At 38.9% G+C, this 23,487-nt stretch overlaps 1 protein-coding gene across 2 annotated transcripts; it reads right to left on the minus strand.

The window, feature by feature from the left end:
* Positions 1-5,715: 5,715 nt before the first annotated feature.
* zfyve21 (zinc finger, FYVE domain containing 21) lies at positions 5,716-23,404 on the minus strand. 2 transcript variants are annotated; one of them, XM_078277405.1, is made up of 7 exons: positions 23,220-23,404; positions 19,892-19,942; positions 17,165-17,333; positions 14,897-14,972; positions 11,409-11,500; positions 9,861-9,991; positions 5,716-9,326 (listed from the first exon to the last, which is right to left on the minus strand). In XM_078277405.1, the coding sequence occupies exons 1-7, from the start codon at positions 23,343-23,345 to the stop codon at positions 9,291-9,293; spliced, it is 681 nt and encodes a 226-aa protein (XP_078133531.1). In that variant the 5' UTR covers positions 23,346-23,404; the 3' UTR covers positions 5,716-9,290. The 2 variants fall into 2 exon arrangements, with proteins under 2 accessions (XP_078133531.1, XP_078133532.1); XM_078277406.1 differs by lacking the exon at positions 23,220-23,404 and adding an exon at positions 20,906-21,431.
* Between the last annotated feature and the right edge of the window lie 83 nt (positions 23,405-23,487).

Here is a 23,487-nt window from a genome sequence, read left to right on the forward strand (position 1 = left end):
ACATGACATGATTTAAGTACTAAGGTCCTAAGATCTGAGCTGCAAGTGTGGGTGGGCAATATAGATATACAGGTCATATCATGGCATATGTGATTTTATATCAAGATAATATATATTGGCAATAAAGTAGATAAAATAACAAGGAGTAAATGGCTGGAAAAAAATACAAAAATAACAATTTTCCTTTATATTTGTTGTATTATGGTCAATAGTTTTGATGATTTAACCTAGTTTCTGAATGTATCCATTTTGACCCATAAAATACAAGCTTTCCATGTAACATACAGTACTTTAACTCTGCTTCTAGAGTTGGCATGAACTGATGCATGATTTAAAATGACAGTCCTCCATAAATAAACCAAGGTATTGACATACTTCTGAAAAAAATGAAGTTGTGCATCATCACCAGAGCAAATATTGAATTTCCACATAATACCTTTCCCAAAGGCTTAAAGGAGAATTCCGGTCGATTTCAACACATAGCTCAGTCGTTTGTAAATTTGGAGTGCTGTCAGTAGCGAGACGGCAAGACGAGTGCTTAGGCACCATCTACAAACTACAACGCTGAAAAGAGATACAAACATATTTAAAGAAATAGGCATATGCTTATTTTTGCACTTACTACAAGTAAGTGCTGTAGTATAACTAGCAGGAGACAAGTTATAATTGAGGTACGTTTGGAGACACTACCTTGTTTAATCATTAAATTAATAAATATTTTTGTTGTATCTCTTTTCGGTGTTGTAGTTTGTGGACGGTCCCTAAGTCTTGCCGTCTCAACACCAGAACTAAACAGAGCTGAATTAGCAAAACTTTCATGCATTTCTTTCACATCTACTGCAGTCATATTCACTGTGTTCACTTGGAAGGAATCACTTCACATGGGTAGGCACTTGTAATGACATTTCAAGCATGTTGACATGTTAAGAGGCTAAAAGCACATTTAAAACCTGCCCTGTTTCAGCCTCCTGGGTGCAAACTGTAGCAGGAGGATAACACAGTGTAGGCAGCACAGATTGGTTTAGTTTTTCTCGCTACTGACAGCACTCCAAATTTACAAACAACAGAGCTACGTGTTGAAATCAACCGGAATTCTCCTTTAAGCTCGCTTGCCAAATCACTAATCAGAGCAGCTAATAGGGCTGGTGATATTATATAAAAAAAATAAAAAAAACGTTTTTTTTAAGGTTTCTTTTTCTTTTAATGTAGCACATTAATTCACATTGGTAAACAGTCAGTTTCACCGGAACTTCTTTAGTAGCAGCCAATCCGAATCGAGTATTCACCCAGTCCATGGTATAATGCACTGCTAACCCCTGAGGGTGTAGGAAACATCCTATGAAATATTCACCTTCACACATGCAACAGGTGCGCTATGAAAAGATTTAACAGGTTGAGAAAATTTACCGCAGTGTCCAACTTCACCTTTTTCACTCCCACTGGTCATTGGGCTAGTAGGGGAAAAAAGAGAAGAAACTTTACATAAAACTGTTAAAAGGTATAATATTCAATGCTATCTTTTAAAAAACAAAGTTATCCCTCTCATTCATCACTTATGACCCACTTAGTGGTGGTGTCTGTATCTGCAGAGACCTTGCCCTCCGTCTGTATTTTGTCTTTTCTTTTTGCTGTGTGCAGGACGTTTCTGGGCCTGGTCAAATAGCCTTTGGGCCCCACATGCATGTGTAACCACCGGCCAATAACAGCGTGCAGGATGTGCAGCCCGTTTTCAATCCCAACTGCTGCTTCGCCCCTAAATGTGTCATACCGATGCAGTTTTACTGACACACATGGCAATGCAGCACCTTCTTGTGGAGGTGTGGGTGTGTTCATTTGTTCTTTAAAGCATAATCGCTACGAAACAATCAGAATTCACTCTCCAGCTAGCTCGACCACCACTGCGTTCTCTCTCTGGTCATTGAGCCGGTGAACATTGTGTTTACAAAGAGTAAAGCCATACTCACTACATATTCTACCTTTAATTTATTAATCATATATACATTGTAATGATTCGTCCAAACAACAAACAAAGCCTATTCTACAAATATGAGTTCAGTCAGTTTAGCGGAATTAACACTAATAATAATTCCTAGTTATTATACAGTAATGATTGTTTAGGATTGTTGATGATTGTTGATTGTTGTTTGTTGAGTGAAGCTATATTTTAGCTGTGTCAAGGCCATGTCACTCCTGCCTTCACACACTCTTTGTAAACTCCCAATGTCGATGATTGTCATGAATCGATATAGTGTATTTGGGTTCAAAAGAATAATGATAACTTTTGTAATATGGTTTTGTATGTATATTTTAGTTCTAAAATCATGTGACATAGGTCATTTTCGGAAGATGAAGGCGAGATGACATGCTGAACAGGCAAATGGCAGATATTTTAAGTGAAAGGGTTTTATTTTTAAAGCAGCCATCTGGTAATTTCCTTGTTTCCTCTCTGTGTTCACATGGAGTACGTTTACATGCACACCAATATTTCACTATATTTCAGAATATGACAATATTCAGAATTTGATACAGGTCATGTAAACAGCATATTCCGGTTGGATATTCTGAATAAGGCCATTTTCTTAATATAACATTTTCTGATTATAACATGTGGGATATTCCGGTATTATTCAGATTTTAGAGGCATTCTTTGGACATGTATACAGCGCATACACAACGCAGCTTTATAAGAGAGCTTTAAAAGAGACTAGCGAGACATAGCAAGTGCTTTGTTGAAACATTCAGCTGTTACACAAACTCCAGTTCAGTGCTTGTGTTTCGTTTTGTACCCTCATAGTGTTTTAAAACGTTCTTGTGGCAGCAATAGAGGCAGTGAAGTTTCCCGTTTCCTGTACGGGATTCTCACACCGCCTCAAAACACAGCTCAAAACAAACTGACCAGTCTGATCTCTGCTTACATGATTGGCCACCGCAGCGTGACGTGGGGTTGTGTTTCTCCAAAAGTTGAGTCGGTCTCAACTTCTTGCTGCAGGCCCGCTACGTTTTTTTGAGTGTCCCCCCTGGGGCAAATGATGCAAGACTCAAAGTAGCAATGAGGTCGTGGTGGATGGATGGTTCATCAAAGCATGTGACATGGGAGAGTTTGTTTCAGCCGGTCGGCTGATGAGCAATACTTGGTTTTGGCTCGAATATTTTCAACACGTTGGCCGGGTCACAAATGTTCTCATTTTACAGCTAAAACAAAATATCTTTCTGAAAACATTTGAGGCAAAAAAAGGCAATGAGGTAACAGAATCTTGATTCATATTTGATTAGCGCTGCCTAGTTTTACTGTTTGATCGCAGTTGAAAAGCAGATATTGACACTGCTTTAAAGACTCCTTGACTCCCTGCTCTGATTGGTGGTTGTGTTGTGCGTTGGAAACCTGCAAACACCATTAGTAGCACTAGGGAAAGGCAGAGGTACGGGATTTTTAACAAATTATCTGCCCCATGTACTACTATCAGGATCTCGTGACAATTTCAGCAAATATGATGTAAAACGCTGATTTTTGGGTAAGTGGTAAAGGTTAGGTTTAGGCAAGTAGTGGTTGTGGTCTCCAGGAAATGAATGTAAGTCTAGACTTAGGTGTAGCAGTAGGTGTAAAGAGTTTATAATTACTGCCATTGTAGAGAGTGTGTGTGTTTGTGTGTGTGTGTAAAATGTCATTGAATGCAATTATATTTTAATGTTAATAAAAGTATACCTGATAGGCGACACTCTTTCTTTACAATCAAGGTTGAAATTTCTTGAATTTAAAGGCTTGCAGGGTGTCGTGGATGTTGAGGGATCTTTGCTTTCCGTACTTCTATTAGACAAGAGAGAAAGATTATATTATAAAACATGTAGCCACATTAATGATGTTAATAAAAGCTTAGGCTACCTCTTGCGTGAGGAGCGTCGTTTTGGGCGATTACTGATGTCACCTTGTGGCATACGACTATTGGGCACACTAGATTCATTGCTGCCGTTACTAGACAGACAGAGACAAACCACGAGGGTACCAGTTTAAACTGAATCAGAGTGTTGAGCACACAGATATGATGATCTTTGTTCCCATCTGTGCAGCCCTCACTTGTATCCTCATAACTAACAGCTCTATAATGGAAGAACGTCTTTTATAAAGTGGCTTCCCTCTAAGAAAAGATAAAGAAGTTGATTGTACTGACTTTAGTGTCTGTCAGTGTGGATGCACATTAAATTACACATACAGTAGGTCACATAGCAAAAGTAGCAGTAAAGTACCATAATAACGACTTACTCTGACCTGTCTTTCTCCACAGGGACAGTCTGGTCTCTGCTGCTCTAAGCTGTAACACAACACACACACACACACGTTTGAATAAAGATGCTGAGTTCTGACTCTGGAGTGACCAATGGAGAACCCAGTTAGAGATCCTCATCTCACCTCTGAGCTGTCTTGTTCCCCATGCAGAGGGGTTTCAGAAGAATGGACCCCCTCCCCTGTCTCCTCACGCTGACTCATTGCAAGATAACACCTGCACGGCAAAAAGAAGTGGGTGTACAAATGGATGCAATCACAGTGCTCTGGTCGTGCACTGACGCTGTGTCACATAGCATACACAAAGGTTCAGGACAATTGCTCGAAAACAATCAGGATTGTGTTAGCCTGAACTGTTTTTCAGTGTGATTTTCTTTACGCTTCCATCTTTTGCAGTGCAGCAGTTTCAACCACAACACATAGGCTTATTTAGTTCAATCCATCAGTCCTGTTTTTTTAGTCTTTTGTCTTATAGACAGTGTGTCTCCGTGTGTGTGTGTGTGTGTGTGTTTGTTTTACTATATTCGTGGGGTCCAAAAACCAGGGAATACAGTATACTTGTGGGGTCTGCACAGCCTTGTGGGGCCCAGAATGCTGGACCCCACAAGGTTAAAGGTCTGTTTGAGGGTTAAGACTTGGTTTTAGGATTAGGGTTAGAATTAGGTTATGGTTAGGGTAAGGGTTAAGGTTAGGCATTTAGTTGTGATGGTTAAGGTTAGGGTATAAGGGGCTAGGGAATGCATTATGTCAATGACGGGTCCCCACAAAGATAGTGAAACAAACATGTGTGTGTGTGTGTGTGTGTGTGTGTGTGTGTGTGTGTGTGTGTCCTATATGTTGCTGTTAATTGTATTTGCTTATCGGTTACATGTTTCAGTTCATGGGTCGATGCAATAAACGCTATTAGGTTTAAAACCTGCTGAGCCCATCTTTTGATCCAACATCAAGTCACCTTCAACATGTGCAGCTTCTCAAATGAAAGAATGTGCTGCTGTTTTAAGCGCATTAGTCATTACTTTTATAAGCGAGTTATAGCCTTATACCGTAAAATACCGTAAATTAAGAAAATAGAAACAAATGATCACAGTCACGTCTATTCTATTTAGTTGACGCTGCAGAAAGCACACTGCCATTTTCCTTTTATTGACTACGACAAAACTTCTGAACCGTTTTCATTTTAGTTTTTCAGACTGAATGAAATAACTGAATAGGCTATAAGATTATTAAGGATAATCAAAATAAGCAAAATATAAAAATATTTTTTTCCTCACGTGAACTAATCACACAAATAACTACAACAGTAATATGCTGCTTTCACATTAATGCATCAGTAAAAATAATGATATAACATAACAGCCACAGGGCCGTTTTCCTTCACTGATCAAGTTTCTCCTGAATCAAATCAGCTTTTCAAATGAAACAATTGACACCACAACTGTATAAACACTTGATTTTATTCTCAACAGAATAATCCAACAAAGGGTGTAGAAGTGTTTTCAGCGCTGGGATAAAGCGGACTGTAATCAGAGTGGGCTTTAAAGTGCAGGTACAAACACTGGCTGAGTGATGACTTATAACAAAAAACTCTTCATTAACTCATTACTGAGGACAGACTGAGAGGGCTGCACAGAGAATATAATAAACAGCTACATATGTTTGCATGACGGTAATGAGACATAAAGCTGGCAGCTTCAAATGGAAATAAGCAATTTAATTATTTTGAATTAAACTGCAGAAATTCATTATAATCTTTTGTATTTTTAATCAAACTTGTTAGGGTGGTGCATTTTGGCAGCATAGTACTGTGATGCAAAATGTCCAATTTACCAATTTCAATTGAACAAAACTGATTTTGATGTTAAGACCTCACCGGAAGAGGTTATGCATCTCATTAGTGATAGATAAACAGTACAGTAGCCTAAAAACAGACCACATATGACCATTGTGTTTCCTAACTGTGCAGGCCTCACATCCGTCTTCATAACAAACAGCTCTATATAGGAAGAACTTAATTGTGAATGTACAGTTATGCCTCAGACACAACATCAAGAGCGACCACACAGACATCTTTTTACAAAAAAAAAACCTTTACAAATCTTTCCTCCGTCTCCGTTCTGAAAAACACTTGAACCAAACGACAACTAGTGCTTTTAATTCTTAGGTGAGCAGCGTAGAAAAATAAACTATGTTACAAAGTGGAGGTGGAGAATGTTGTTTTCATTGGGTGTCAATGACACTAAAAAGGTAAAAAAGCCAACAAACCCAGTTCTGTGCTCCATTAAACCACTAGTTGTTTCTTCAAGCTTAGAGAAAAAAAAGGGAAGACACAGATACCAGCGAGATAAAAAAGAAAAGAAAAAAGAAGCTAATTATCATTTAGCTGATGCTACTTGGTAATCCTAGTGTTAGCAACTGAAATGCATTTATAATGTGTGTGGTTTAAGGTCACGCAGGGTTGTTTTGACAAAAGAGTCCTATCAAGGTTCACTTATTAGCTTTTTCTGGAGCTTTCATTCACATCTCACGGTCTTAGTCTGCCTATTCTGGCTCAACAGATGTACAGATGCTGGAATGAAGCCGGAAATCGGGCATGTGATGTCCCTTCACTTCCACTATCTATTTTGCAAGGGCACTGTCGCTGTATAAGGGTCTTAGTAGTCTATGTCCCCAACGTTCCACTTCCGGGATTGATCCGTTTCCGTATGAAATTCCGCCCGATTTCACTCTTTTCAGCCAGATGTCCGTTACCTTCCGCTTTCTTTGTGTTGATATTTTAAACTCCGGTGGATTTATGAGGGCTATGGTTAACTGCTCCTCAGATCTCTGCAGGGTAAATCCAGACAGCTAGCTAGACTATCTGTCCAATCTGAGTTTTCTGTTGCACGACTAAAACAACTTTTGAAAACGTACACGTTCCACCAAAACAAGTTCCTTCCAGAGGCTATTTTGCAGAGGCACCGGGGCTCTGTTCGGCGCCCAAGATGGTTGTGATTGGTTTAAAGAAATGCCATCAAACCACAGCACATTTTTCTCCCATCCTAGAATGCTGTGTGGACTAGCCAGACCCTCCTCCACAGCGCTGCGGAGGAAGGTCTGGCAATGCGAAACTAGGGTCTTAGTGCTGCCCTTGTATTTCTTTAAACCAATCAAGAAGCCAGAGCATTTTTCCCCTATCCCAGAATAGATAGGTGGTGTAGCCAGGCCATGCTGACACAGCGCTGTGGAGATAGGTCTGGCAATTCGATATACTATACTCAGCCTGAAAAAAAGCTATTAAGAGGCTGCTAAGTTAAGATTTTTTTGTCTAAACACTTTGTTTACAATTCAGGCCAAGATAATTTTTTCTTGCACTGGCTTAAATTCCCTCAACACTTTCAAGTTTCTCTTTCTAATAATATTAATAATAGGTCCACGAAAGCAGAACAAACTACCAAACTGACAAACCCACCAACTCAACCAGAACTGAACAGCATTTGGTTGATTTAAGGTGGTCATTTTACATCCTTGTTGTGTCTTTGGACCACGATAACAAAGAAGAAACAGACTGTTTAGACTAAGAGCAAAAGGAATTACAGATAACAAGTGTTACAGAACCTATAGTCATACTTCAGCTTTAAAAATTATGTAAGTAAATGATGTAAGTACGCACACACCTCGTGTTAAAGTAGGAATATTTAACAAAATAGCTCATACAAAACTTCAATACATGAAACTACATTTAAAGCATTTATTCATGTCTGTGTGGTTATGCTTCACTAAATCAGTGAATAGTCTGTAGCTTCCTTAGACGTCGAGGCCTAAAGATTTAAATCTGTAAATAATTGCAGCAGAGAGAAGAGTTTTTAACATAATCATTTACAGAGAAGAAACATAAACATGTCACCTGAAACTCCAACAATTTTGTTTAAATTGTGGATAAATCTGTGATGTTCTTTGCATTTCAGGAAATATTCTAAAATCACAAAAGTTTCCATAACCTGCTTCTGTTTCAGTTACAGAATCCTACATTTCCCAGAAGGTCTTTCACTCCTGCTCATATCTTGCCCTGCCACTGCATTCTGGTCTGTACTCCTGGTGAATGGTAAACTCCACTAAAGCACACATCTTTGTTGTCTATGGAGTTACCAACAACTGCAATGCAATGAATGCAAAACACATCACACAAAGCTGCTTTTCTATCTGCGTTAAAGGGATTTAAAAGGTGGAACTGTCCTTAAAGATCAAAGTCAAAATCCTGCTGAAGGTCCCTCGAGCAAAGACATCCAGTCCCTACTTGGCGCTGTTTAGCTGACCTCTGTGGAAGCAGGGTCAGCCACATTTTAATTCAAATTAAAAAATATCCCTACAGGGATCTGTAAAGTGTCTTATTACTTCTTCCAGGAAATAAAAAAGATGACACAAAAAAAACAACAACATTTAACTGCAGCATATAAAGTTATCGACACAACCGTGCCTCTATCTGAAGTTTTACTGCATCTCTGAAGTTGTAAAAAATGATTTATGAATGCTGTAATGTTAACATTTCATAGGTGTTATAATGGCAAGGTCCAACTGTAAGTATCAAAGACAAAAAACAATGTCCAGCTCTCTAATCTGAGAAACAGAACAGGAAATAAAAGTAGAAGCCTCTCAAAACCAACAGATCCTAACTTGTATCGGAAAGCTTCTTTTCCTGCGTTTGTCCCATATTTATGCAGAAGCATTAATGGTGCTTGCCCTGATTTATGTATTAAATCAAAGAGGATTAAACAACTCTGAAAGATGGAAAATGCAAAGAAAAAAAATGAGAAGAACAATCGTCCTATTTGCGGTAAACATGATGTACAAAGTACTGGTTATAGAGGTAATAAAGTGTTTTCTTTTTATAGAAATTACCATGATAAGAACTGGTATCAAGAAGCAGAATCTGAACTGGCGTTAATAAAAATCCAAACGATACCAAACCCCGGGGATACCGGGTACAAAAACACTTGGGTGTGTGCTGTGTTCAGTGTTGCAGGCTGCCTGTACGTCACTGGTCCCGAGCTTCGTACAGCAGTTTGGCCGCCTGAGAGGAAAGAAAGAGATAAAAAAACAACAACAACAACAATGGATTAATGGAAAAACAACTTTTCCATTCTTAGATCCTTACTAGTGAGGAAAACATGTGAACTTTGGTCTGAAGGGGGCACCAGAGGAAAGGCCATGTTGTTACCCCGCTACATTGTCCTTCGTTTCAGTCTTCATGCTAATATAACATGCTAACATGTTAACGCTTGGCAGACCAGTATCTTTGCATTAAGTACAGCTGAGCCATGCTAATGTCTCCATGCAACATTGACTGTGCCAGCATGCTAATGCTAACAAAAAAACCACTAGCATATTGTAGCATTACTTCTGAACTGCTGCAAATGCATCCATATTAAAAAGTCATGATCAATCCAAATGGGACAAAAAGACTATCTAATCAAGGGTAGTGATTTCAGTTATGAATTATGTGATGAGTTTATATTTACACAGAGTCAGCAGTATTATTTGACTTTATTAAACTATAAAGCCTACATGTAGGTGAAGTGCAGCGACAGTGTGCTGTGTATACTACCTTGTGCATCGCAGCCAACCATAAGGAGGCCGCCTTCTTGTCATCTGCTGCCTCCATGCGTAGGTGCTGGCCGTCCTGACAGCCCATTGGCTTGTAGTGAAGCAGCATTCCGCTGGCCCGCGACATCCCTCCTATACACACACACACACACGCACACACACACACACACTATAAGACAAAAGACTAAAAAAATAAATAAAAAAAAAAACAGGATGGATTGAACTAAATCATTTGTGAAAGAACATTTCTTTTGTTCGTCCTGTCTCCCAAATGCATCAGGCAGCCAAGAAGAAGATTTAAGTCTTCAGCGCAGACTGGATGACATTTTGAAGAAAGTTATCTTGACATTTTAAAGTCTGTTACTTCTGTCCACAAAGCCCTCGCCTCACTAACACATTAGGAAAGAGCTTTGACACTTTGTAAAATCAATGTCAAAAGAACTGCTATACCAAGAAAGTCTACTTTTGAGTCTTTTTTCTGGCTCATTACAGAACAGCTGCAGGTTGTTAAATGAATGAAAAACAAAGGAAAAGGGAAAAGGGTGTGTTACAGCTACATGTGTAGTGATTAAAATAACAAACCAAAACTAAAAAATGTCAAGATAACCCTTCACAAGGAACCCCCCCCCCATTGGATCATCCTCAACAATATCAATAACAAACCCTTCAAAATGATGAATGCGTGCACAAACAGAGAGATGCAACAACGGAGAGATGCCAGAGGGATAACAATCAAATTAAAATGAAATCAACGAGAGAACAGAACAGACAAACAAAGAAACGTAGTGCTTTAGAATAAGATGAAGCCCCAAAGAATGATGGGAAGGTGTAGAAGGGACTCAGAAATCCGAATACTGCCATGATGTTACGAGAAGTTTTGGTGAAATGTTTCCATTGCTTTGACACACACACACACACACACACACACAGTTATTGGCCAAACAATGCACTATGGGAATAACATTTTGACATGTGGGGTGATTTATTTTCCACTAAGATGCTTTCAGGACTCAGACAGGCGTAAAAAGACAAAGCAGAACACTATCTTTGGTTTCATGTTCAGGCAGCTTCATGCACACAAGATGAAAACCCAAAAGAAACCAGATCTGGAAAAAAATTAAACAAAAAGGAATGGAGTGACGACGATGAGAGCGACCCCACACCAGAGCGAACCAAAGCTAACCTTCAGAGATATACTGACTGTCCAGCAGACTGGTGTAAGTGTGAATGTCATTCTCTGAGCCAAGAAGAAGAAGAAGAAGAGGAGGCGGGCCACAAGAGTCAAAGCAGCAGAGGACAAAGAGTTTGTTAATGTTAGTTTGGGGAGAAAAAAAATTGTTAATCAAGAACTCTCTCAGTTGGTTAGAGGATCCATCTCAAGAAAAAAAACAAGAAGAATTTACACTTATTTATGCAATAGAAAAAAAGTAATACACTGTATATTTTCTTTGTCATAACAAGCCGTACAGCTGTACAATATAATCACAAACATGCTTAGGCATTCTGATTTGAACACATGATTTCCGGGGTGTTTGGAACAGAGTCTTACCTCCTGGACTCGACCCGTCTGTCAAAATCTGCATGCTGGAGATCCGAGACAACTCCACCTCGAAGTGACTCTCACCGTCCAGGAACATATACCTTTTTAAAAAGAAGACTAATTGGATTAACAAATCAAACCAGTTTGACTAATAACGACACGGTGAAACTGATTTTGAATGGATGTGTCACCATCTGCTAAACCAGATAACCTACACTGATGTCGTCTAACAGGACATTTGTACATGTGTTGTGTTACTACGTCGGTTCCGGAAGTAAGAATACAATACAATTTCTCCATTGACAATTGGAATATAAGCCATAGCTAGTAAAACCAGCTACGACATGACTAAGCGATTGTATATGCTCATATAGACTCCAACCTTGTTTTGAGATAAATGTCTTTTATTCGCGAGGTCTTGGATAAGTACTTCATTACCCACAATCCTGAACAATCCCACAATCCCACAGTGATGCCTCTGATTGGTGGAACTCATGTAACTGTTTGGTTAAACCCTAAACCCCGCGAAAGTCCGTTAGAGTCTTTGCTGCTGTATTGGTTAGGCTACTGTAACGTTACTGTCTACTGTACGATCTTTAATAAAAATATTTAAAAAACAACCTGTGTTGCGTTTCTGCAAGGTAGATTTATCAGTGCAATCGTGGCAAGAGGCACTTTCGCGGTTGTCTTCGACTATATTATTCAGTGGTGCGCGGTGGTTTATGGGATGAGTAGTTCCTTCGCTCGGAAATGAAAATATGTACACAGTCTTGTACCCTTGACTTTTTGGGGATTTTCTGTTCATTTTTTTCCACTCAAAATGATATGTTGTATGCTTATGAGTCACGTCGTAGCTGGTTAGCCTAAGGCATGGTCTAAAACTCTTTATGTACGGATTTTTCCAGACGTCGATTGGAGAAATGAATGGGAAACTTACTTCCGGAAACTAAGCTCTCTCGGAGAAGACAGTTGAGGTCTATTGCGATTATGATTCAATTTGCAATTTATTTTTTAGCTACATGTTGCACCTTCTACAATCATGTTAAATAAAGTAATAACAAATAGGACATTTCTGTTGACAATCTGTGATATGTAACATTATTCCAGCATTTATCTTATAAATATAATGAAAAGAGGAATACAAAATGTGAAATTAGACCAAATATTTCACATGTGATTAATCCAAGTCTTCACCATTAGCTAATCACATTCTTTCAAATGTTTCGATTTGAAAACGATTAATCGTTCAGCCCTATTGTATACTTCAAGTGAAATATCTGTTGACTGAATCTATTAATCTTGTTATCTTTGGCCCTCTTCATATCGGTTATCTTGTATCAGGGTCACTAGTTGGACATTGGTTCACACAGAATCAGGACCAATCAGGTTCAGATTTCACTAGGGCTGCACCATATGAGGAACATTGGAAGGAAGGGTATTCACTTCTGCCTTTCTGCTGCTTTCAGTAGAACGCTAAAATACAACAAACTGCTGGTTGAACCCATTTTTTTTTTAGGGCTGTCAAACGATAATTATTATTATTTTTTAATCATGATTAATCGCTGAAGTTCTACAGTTAATCGCGATTAATCGCATATTTTATCACATGATTAAAATTCTATTAGTTTGCTTTTCATTGTTAATATGTACTTAAAAACTGTTCTGAAAAGCAATTTTTACCAGTGTATCTTGATTGGGAATAAAATGAATGCAAAGAAAGTTACTTTATGAACTTCATTTTAAGATTTGTAATTGTTTATTTACTGTAAACAAAAGAAAAATGTGTGAATCTGTCATTATTGCACAATTCCTCCAAGTACCTAACTAAAAAACTAAAAATCCCTATCCTTACTAGAGTCAATATAGTGTTTAGTAACTCCTAAATAATGTTGATTACTCACTGACGTCCAGTGATCACCGGTTAATGAGCAGCTCATTTCTGCACAAGTCTGTGTTAACACAGCCCATCTCCACTCTTACCCAGCGACAGAGAAACAGGCTGGATATACGAGGAAGTGGCAGCTTGATGATAAGTACCGGTGCTGCAAAGGGTCAAAATAGTAGCCTGTTAGGCACGACGCAAAGCCGAGTTTAGTGTAAAATAAATTAATAAATGCCGGCATGCGATTAAAAAAAATTAATCGCATCGGCCCTTAATCGCATCGCGATTACGCGTCAACGCTGACAGCCCTAATTTTTTTTTTTATTATTTCCAAAATTCTTTTATTGAATTGAACATTTAACTGAAGACAAAAGGCACCATTAAACAAAGAAAGAATGATAGTTACATTTTGAAGTGCAGTTGTTGACTCAAAAAAACTGGATGTTTACTGTAAACGTGATTGGCCAAAAGCAGCACTGGGCGTAATACGTTGTCGTTACTATATTCACGGTGTGATATTTTTTGCGATATGTTATTCTAATAATACTGAACATAAACCAGAAAACAACGATGCTGCCGTCCGTAGACATTTACCACTAATGAGATAAACAGAACAATAACAATTAAAAATGATACATTTAATGTGCTAAAAGTTGGTTTGTTAAAGGGCAAATTCTGCCAGATTACACCTTCCCCTGGATTTTATTCACCGAGGTTTTCAGATATACAAAAGTTTGTTTGGAACTACATTCTCCTGAAGAAATAGTCCCTATGATGACTGTTCACTGTGAAGTCTGTGAATTGCATCAAGCTTTCTGTCCTCCCAACATCCATCACGCCAGGAACACGCTGCACGTTGTGGCGCTGCGAATAACCACGAAGCGTCGATTCGTGCCTGATCGCACGCCTGGCAGTTCATACCAGATGTGCAGTTCTCTTCGCCGGTCACAAAGTGATCCTTCTCCTCTCCACGCAACAAAACGTCTCTCTAGGGTTGGGCATCGTTTGGATTTTAACAATTCTGATTCCAATCCCGATTCTTCCTTTCGATTCTGGTTCTGATTGATTCCCATTCTTTGAGGTGTAGTGTTGAAACGGGTCATATGCTTATTTCACAAATAAGACAAGTTTATGGTGGTGTGCAGTTTTACCGGGCATTTTCAATGTAAAATAAAGCCACACTAGAGCGCTATTGCTGCAACACAACAAGTGCCTGGCCGCTACGGAAAACCAAAACTTGCGTATGTGAAATTTGGAACCGATGATCGGATTAGAAACCAAATCCTCTAAACGATTCCACTGGAATTGTAATTTTTGAAACGATTCCAAGTAGGAATCTCTACGACAAGTCTGTGTGATGATGGGGTGTTTTACAAGCTGCAATTTTGCCGTTTGTCCGGCATCTGTTGGCAGAACGCGGTGTTGCCTGCCCCAAAGTCCAAGTCACCGCCACGGGAAACGTAGAAGGGTGTGTTTCCACCCGTTGGATGTGGGTGATCACCATTGTGTGTTTGGATGTGGATTTTAATTTAAAACACCCCCCCTTTGAAGGCAGTTTTCAAAGTCAGTCAGTCACTCTCTCTCTCTCTCTCTCTCCCCATTTTAAAAAGCTCACCTGTGGTTGTTGGAGAGGCGACATGTCATGGTTTCAGACTTCTCTGACGTTCCCAAAGTGACGACGAAGGTGCCACCTGGAGACACAAGAACACGAGTTCACATGTGGTGAACAGGAAAGACAGGAACATCGACTCTGTGAGCATCGGATACGCTGCAATTAAATGGAGAAACCAAACACAGACTGAAGTCTCCAATCTCCAATCTATAGCGGAGTGTCTGGTCTGATTTTTTTTATGTCTTGTTTAAGTGCAGAAAGAAAAAACGAAACAATTATTTTGATTGTTGATTGATAGCTTATGTCATTTATCAAGAAGAAAATGTCAAATATTCTGTGGTTATAGCTTCTCATATGTATTTGTTGTATGCGTTTTGTTTTTGTAAACTGGATATCTTTGAGGTTTTTGACTTTTGGAGAAGAACACAGAACAGAACAAAAAATATGAAGGTGAGCATTTTTAATTAATCACAGTAACTGCTCGTTGTGCTCCTTTATTGTTCTTTGATCCGATACTTCCTGATTTAAATAAACTTATTAGGTCAAAATATAGTACAGCTTCTTGTTCCTTCTACATTTAATATTTGAGAAGTTTAGCTTCTTTTGTGCAATGAAAAACAGATTCAATTTCAAACAACACTGTTCCTTCCAAGCTGTTAAATATAATTTATTAGAGCATTTACTTCTGAAGTTTTTGGGCCGAAACTAATAGTTGATTGGTAGGCTTTTTGGATAATAAAATAAAATAAATATATGTCTATAAAAGTTATGGGATACAAACCAAAAAGCCTTATCTAGCTCTGCTAAAGCTTTAACTTTATCACTGGGTGTTGAAACACAAAATACTGTTTCCAGAATATCAATAGACCGATATTGATATGGCAATGTCACGGAGAGATGTATTGCTCTGTATCTTCATCTTTTGTGACCTTTTGTTGTCTGTCATCTCTATTGATAACTCCATTATCAATAAAGCATGAGGCCCCAACGTGCTGCAGGTTTTACATCAAGGCGTCCGGCAGCTCCGGGGGAAAATCATGGATTTTTCATTAAGAGCTGCTGCTGGGTATTTATAGCTCCACACTGACTCAACAACAACACAATGGATTATCAGGGCACGAGGAGGGGGAGAGCATTAGTTGTAATTGTATTAGTATTTCTGCTTCCTGTATAGAGTGCCAGTGCCAGTGTGTGTCCTGTGTCAGGTCATACAGTCTCTGTAGGACCGAGACATTTTACATACAAACTCATACTAGGGATAGACTGATTATCGGCCCGTTTTTTTGGCAGTCTGCAGATTATCTGTATCTGCATTTTATTTGCCTGATAACCGATAAAGTTCATGAATTAAAAAGTGTTCTACTTTGGCTCAGCTACAGCTCTGTCCCTCTGCTTCGGTTTCACTCCCCACTGAGTCTGACTTAACGTCCCCCCCCCCACAACACTATCTGGCACGCCCTCATACTCTGCTTCTGACTGGCTAGTAGTCCTTACCTAGGTACTGTCAGGGCACGCCCTCATACTCTGCTTCTGACTGGCTAGTAGTCCTTACCTAGGTACTGTCAGGGCACGCCCTCATACTCTGCTTCTGACTGGCTAGTAGTCCTTACCTAGGTACTGTCAGGGCACGCCCTCATACTCTGCTTCTGACTGGCTAGTAGTCCTTACCTAGGTACTGAGTATGTGCGACTCCCAACAAAGATGGAACAGAAGTGAGATGTCTCACTCTGTAGCTAAAACAGAGAGCTCAACACACAGGGTGAAAAGAGGAGCTGCAGCAATGTGCAGTAACAACAAAAATATGGTGTTTTTTGAAAATTAAAACATGTAAACCTATTCTGATATAACCTCTAAATACAATTATCAACCTGAAAATGAGCAGAATATGAGCACTTTAAAGATTCTCATTTTCACTGAAAATGCATATCCAAATATCCATTAACTACTGCAAAACAATAGTAGAAAAGTGTGCATGTTAAAGCTGAAATGATGAGTGGATTAATCAATTAAGTGATTTAAAATTAACCAGCAAATATTTGGCTGGATGGATTCATTGTTTCAGTCACTAAATTACGCCTATGGTTTCACTCCAAATTTTTATTTGCGACAGGGTTGACAGAGGTTTGGAAAAGAGGAATTTAAGGTAAAAATTGGCGAGCGTTAACCACATGAACATGCATCCCATATTATAACCCTGTATTTTTACTTCACAAACTCTGACTGAAGGTGTTGCACAGTTCGAAAAATAGGATTCTAGGTTGAACGTCTCACCTCCCAGGAGCACTCTGAGCTGCTTGTCGTAGAACTCCATCTCTTTCTGGGAGGCCAGGCTGCACTCGGCACACTGCCGCACCGGATCCACGAAACACATGCGGGGCAGCGAAACCTTCTTACTGCAGCACTTATCACAGAAACAGCGGCCGCACCGCCGGCAGTGATGCTGCAGGAAAACATTCAGACATCAACACTAAACCACTGGTGGAATGTAACTAAGTACATTTACTCAAGTACTGTACTCAAATACATGTGCATGGTACTTGTACTTTACTTGTCTTTATTTACGCAACTTCATATTTTTTACTCCACTACATTTGTCTGACAGCCTTAGGTAGTACTTTTCAGATGTTTTCCCTCCCCTTCCTGTCCAGTGAAAACCATGTATCTCCAGATGTTGAATGTTTGTGATAAACTGAGGGATGAAATGTTCCTTTATGTATTTAGAAATTCTCCTCCTTCTTAAGCTCAATAAAGTCTTTAAAAGGCCTCTTGGATCAGCTGGAAAATGCATCGTCACAAAGCTGAAAACAGGGCTGTTTTTCTGACACCATGAGAAGATACGGGGTTCTCACCGGACAGCGACGCTACAAACATATGATGATCTTATAGACCATGATGCATTGCTGTAGATTAAACTAGCCAACAGTATATAAAGGGGTTAAAAATGAGCACAAGCTTAAACATCTACAGCAGGAAAATGCAACATACTGTAGACATTAATGCAGCAGGAATATGACTCCAGAAACATCAGATATACAAGGGGAAAACACTGACAGGGAACATTTAGTACTTTTACTTTTGATACTTTTTAAGTACATTAGTTATACGATTTAATTACTTATACTTCAGTAAGGTTTTGAATGCAGGACGTTTACTTGTAATGAAGTATTTTAACAGTGTGGGGTTAGTACTTATTTAAGTAAAGAATACTTCTTCCACCACTGCATTAAACATAACACAAAACTATAAACAAGTGTGTGAAAATACATTATTTAGAGGAAAATCGGTTTTATAATGTAGGTGATATATTAAAGGAGCAGTAGGTAAACCTTATAAAACTACCTGTCATATTTGCTGAAACTGACCCTATGTTCCAGTAGAACTACATGAAGCAGGTCATTAAAATAAATCCAGCTCCTCTGGCTCCACCTACAGCCTGTAGTGAGATTTGCAAAAATCCACCACTCCCTGTTCAGATGCACCAATCAGGGCCAGGGGTCGTGTGTAACTGCATGTCAATCACTGCTCATTCATTCTCCCTTGTGGGGGGAGGGGCTTAGGATACCGTTTTGGGCTTTAGCGGAAAGGGGGGGGAGGGACTGAGAAGTTGTCGATGTTCAAATTTTTTGGCTAAGTCCTGGATCTTCACAATCCTACCTACGGCACCTTTAAAAGAAGCGCCTGTGCTGACTTATCACTTATGAGGTTATTCATTTCACCAATCAAAGCATTAGTTAGCGTTAAGTGTCCTCAGGGAGGGCACTGAAGGTTCCATCAGACATGTTTGACCACATAAACTGGTCATTTATGTACAAGCAAAGATATATTGGGAAAGAACATACAGTACAACAAAAATAAAGCCCATGGTTCCTGTTAAAGTCTGACTGATGCAGTGACAGGAAGTCTGTCAGCAGAAACTGCAGCGTGTTGAGCTTTTGGTCAGAAAGTGATTATTTAAGCAGAAACCTCTGAAGCTGGAGCAGAAAGTCTGACTCACTGACACTTATCATGACATGCTGAGGTAATCTGGTGGGACAGCCAGCTACACCATGTTGAGTCCAGCACTTTTTAAAATGGGACAGGGAATTAAACCCTTCCAGCTGTTTGTCCAAAACAATGCGAAGCATAAGCAACACATTTACATGCCTACATTTAGGGGACATGCAAAGCTAAGTTAAAAAGGTGCTCTAAGCGATTTTGGGTGATGTCACTTCTCGTTGACGTTCGAAGTATTGTCAAACAAAGCGGAGGCTAGCTCGCCCCTCCCTCCTCCTCATCCCGTCCCCTCCCCCTCCCTTCCATGCTTCTGTGCACTAACCCCCCAACCCCCACCCCCAAATCCTTCTTGTCGGTTATTGGCTGGAACACTGTGGTCCAGGTTGGCGCAGTTTGTTTTTGTTGCAGTTTGTGGAGCCTGGGCTGTCTACAGAGACTGCAGGTTTTTTTTACAGTGTGTTCAGGGGACAGGCAGCTAGCAGATAGTGAGGAGAAGCTTGCTGTTATCTAAATGCTTAGATTAGCTTAAATCGCTTAGAGCACCTTTAGAAAAAAACAGAAACTGCAAGACAACTGAGAGGTGAGTACCATAATAAGGAACCCCTGTGTCATTTACCCTTCTTATTTTAAGTTTAGTTTAAAATACACAGTTATAAAAGTAGAAGATGAGTTTTGAAAATACTAGCAAGAGATGAGAAACACTGAGCTGATTTTACTATAAACAGAAAGTATTTTCCAGCAAATATGCAAAGACATTTGGAGCAGAGACACAGACCTAGTGGTATTACGTCAGTAGTCGTTGGAAAGACATGTCAACAGAGCCCTCAGGGTGTCTCCATGCCAAAATAAATGAACAGAAGCCAAGTGGGGAAAATAAGGTTTCACAACACAGACACAAACAAAAGCCCCAAATTCTTCTTTTCTACCTGCATGGGTTTTGTACTTTTGTCTGTTTTTTTTGTTCAAGAGTCAGATAAAGTCTGTGTTTTATGAAACAAAACCAACCTTTCTTCTGATGAAGTCGAACTTGGTGTCACACTGCATACATCTCGGGCACTGGAGGACGGGAAAGAGGACAAACAGGAAGTTACACAACATGCTGAGCTGGCACGTTCAAGTTCAACAGTGGCTCTAATACATGTTCTTTTAGCTTTCCTGCCAAACAAAACCGTCTTTTACAGACATGTTGGTACTGTTGCTGTAAGGTAATTCTAATGAAACGGCCCACAAACCCAAATTCATCCAGTCTACTATTAGAGAAAATGAAGAAAGCCAACATATATTTACATTTGAGAAGTCAAAACCATAATTTGTGGCACTTTTGAATGTCAATCCATTACCAAAAAAACTACAGATTGATTTTCTGTTGATTCACTAATCAGTTAATAATTGTTGCAGCTCTGTATGTTCATACTTAATAGTTTACTTACTGTTAACAAATGTTTTATTACTATTTTAAATTAACTGTTTTGATGCATTTTTATATATATATGAGAGCCAAATGTCCCATCCAGGACAATAAAAAAAACTGAACTGAAACATACACAAACGTTAACTTTTCTGAAATATAAGGCTGTATGATGTAGAAGAGAGTACTTTACAGTGTTTTAACCATGTTTTATTTAAGTAATATTCTGAATAAAAGGACCTTTACTTGCAATATAGTGTTTTTCCATGTCAGTATTGCTACTTAAACTTCAGTAAAATGACTATTACTTATTCTAACCCATTTTATATCAAAGAGAACTAAAAAAAAAATAATATTCACATTTGATTTGTGAAGTCAAAAGCAGTTTCTTTTTGGCACTTTTGTTTTGATGTGTTTTTGACATGCTGCAAGTAAAATATCCTATGGAGGACAATACAAACTTAACTTTGGAATTAAATACACAAACGGTTACTTTTAGATCAGATATATACGGAGAGTATGGTGTAGAAGAAAGTGCTTTACATCCTTTTTTTATACATGTATGAGACTGTTTACCTAAATAATATTGTGAATGCGGGACTTTTACTCACAGTATTGTTGTTGTTGGCATTGTTACATGGTATACATGTTGGTATTGCTACTTTTACTTCAATTAAAAAGGCCATGAATACTTATTCTAACACACTACACCCCATTATAATCGTGCCTATTACTCTGATACACGGTTTACAGATTAATCTTGAGCACATAAACCAGCAGAAGAGAAATGATTAACTTTGCTGGCTGTAGTTCAGTGTCAGTCTGGTCAAAGTGTCTCTGTGAGCAGCAGACAGTCGGTGTTTCTGTTCCCATACATCCCTCCTCCTGTAGTCTGTGACACAAACAGACACAAAGCTACTGACACAAGAGCTAATAGCAAGCTAAGTGTGGACCTAACGTTAGCTGTTAGATGACAAACAAAAAAACGGGTTGTTGTTTTGTCACTTTAACCATTTCTGGTGAAGATATAACATCATAAGTGCGTCTGACAGCTAGTTGTAACAGTTAACGTAGCTGGTATCTAACAGGCTATGTGTTAGCTAGCTGCCAGGGTGGCCGTGCCCACCTGCAACGCCCAATCCCGTGGCCAACTACGATGTCCAGTGCCGCAACAAATAAGCTACAGTTAGCACGGAGGAAACCGGATGTTGGGAGGCTTTACTTTTAAAATAAAAGCGCTCTACACAGATCGCCCAGTAGTGTTGTAGTCACATACAGTCTGCAGTGGAACGCAATTAATTACATTTACTTGGGTAACTTACTGTACTTAAGAATATTTTTGAGCTACTTGTATTTTACTTGAGTAATTCAAATTTCTGCAACTTTATACTTCTACCTTACTACATATTTGAGGTAAATGTACTTTTGACTTCACTATATGGATTTTAGTTTAAGTTACTTTGCAGATTCAGATTATGAATTTAAAATATCAACTAGTGAACTATGATGTATTATTATCATAAATCAAGCTACCCAGCAAAATATAAAGAAGGGATGCACCGATACCAATGTTAAAAATAACAATTGATCCAATGCCAAAGGCTGTGAATGTGGATTAATGTACTGTTTTTTACCTAAGTACGAACGTGTCCATTGGTTACTTATGTCAAACGTTTGTTGAGAAGGAAATGTGACTGTATCAGTAGAACTACATTGTATTGATAATGTGGAATTATTAATTATATAGTATTTCTTTATTGTATTGATAATATGGAAGTATTATGTAACGTTGATTGTCTTGTTTTGTTTTACCTTTTGTGTGGACCCCAGGAAGAATAGTTGTTACTTTGGTAACAACTAATGGGGATCCTAAAGAAATAAATGCTGATGTTTTTTTTGTTCTTGTTTATTTTGTTTGTTTTTGTGATTTATTCCACCTTTTTTTTGGCCAGGAAAATATTGAAATGTTCATTATAAAATATCATTCGGTATTTAATAAATAAGCACAAATTCAATCATACAAATTTAAGAAGCAACCTGTATTTTTTTAACCTTCTTTCCAATGAAAAATTTTCTTCTGCTCTTTTAAAAAATAACCGTTTTAAAAGCCTTTTTAACACAGCATTTAGTCAGTGCAGAATTGGTGAAACACAGATACGACAGATATTCTGTTTGTTTCATTATCCTATCTGTGTGAATAATTCTGGATCCATCCTTTTTTTTTTTTTATATGTTCATATGCTAAGTATCATTTTGACATTTGGACTGTCTATACTGTAATTTTATTTTGAAGAAAAATAGGTAGTGCTGCACTGGGTCAAGAAACTTGGTGTTGGTGATGAAGTAAAAAATGTAATGTAATGTCATTTTATTATGTTGGTTATTGTGTACACATGACATCTATTGGTCTAAGGATAGAGGGGGCCGTGTGCTGTACAGATTGTAAAGACCCTTGAGGCACATTTGTGATATTGGGCAATATAAATAAAAATTGCCTTGCCTTATTAAGTAAAATAGCAGGTTATTATTAATTAAGCAGTTGATACGGAGGTACCCAGGCGAGGTTAAAAAAAATAATCTCTTGAGTCTGTCTAGTCTGAATTAATTAAAACTACTTAGGCAACTGTTGAGAGAGGCATTGGAATCTGAAAAAGCAGTGCAATAAAATTAAGTGTGTAGCTCATTTAAGTAGTGGTACAGTTTCACTTTTATAGTACTTTTAGATTAGGTTTGGCAATGCGAGACTACCCTTCATTATATGCTTAACTTTTCTTAACTGCCAATGTTCAGTGTTTGCAAACGGCGCGTTTATTTTGAAAATCTCAACCGGAATAGCCCTGTTTAATATCCTAGCTAGCTTCTCGCTGGTGTCCGCGGCTCCGATAGCTTCTCGCTGTCAAACAAATCCTCCCCGCCTTGCCTCACCTCTTTATCCGGGACCCACTGAGGTTCGTCCAGGGAAAAGGGGCTGTTAAAGGCACCGTTTTCCGGCACCATGCGAAGACCACTGGGGCTCCGGACGAGTTTCTTCCCATCAGGCACTGCAGACATTGTCCTGTTAGCAGCTGTTTGTCCTCTCGGTACAGTAGACTCCTTCAGCCACAAACTCCTGTCTGGATACGCCCCTCATGAATGATTGACAGCCACACTCAACCAATCAGAGCACATCGCTGATATTACGTCGTGCGTGGGG

This window comes from Sander vitreus, chromosome 20, assembly GCF_031162955.1.
Source record: "Sander vitreus isolate 19-12246 chromosome 20, sanVit1, whole genome shotgun sequence".
Classification (NCBI taxonomy): Eukaryota; Metazoa; Chordata; class Actinopteri; order Perciformes; family Percidae; genus Sander; species Sander vitreus.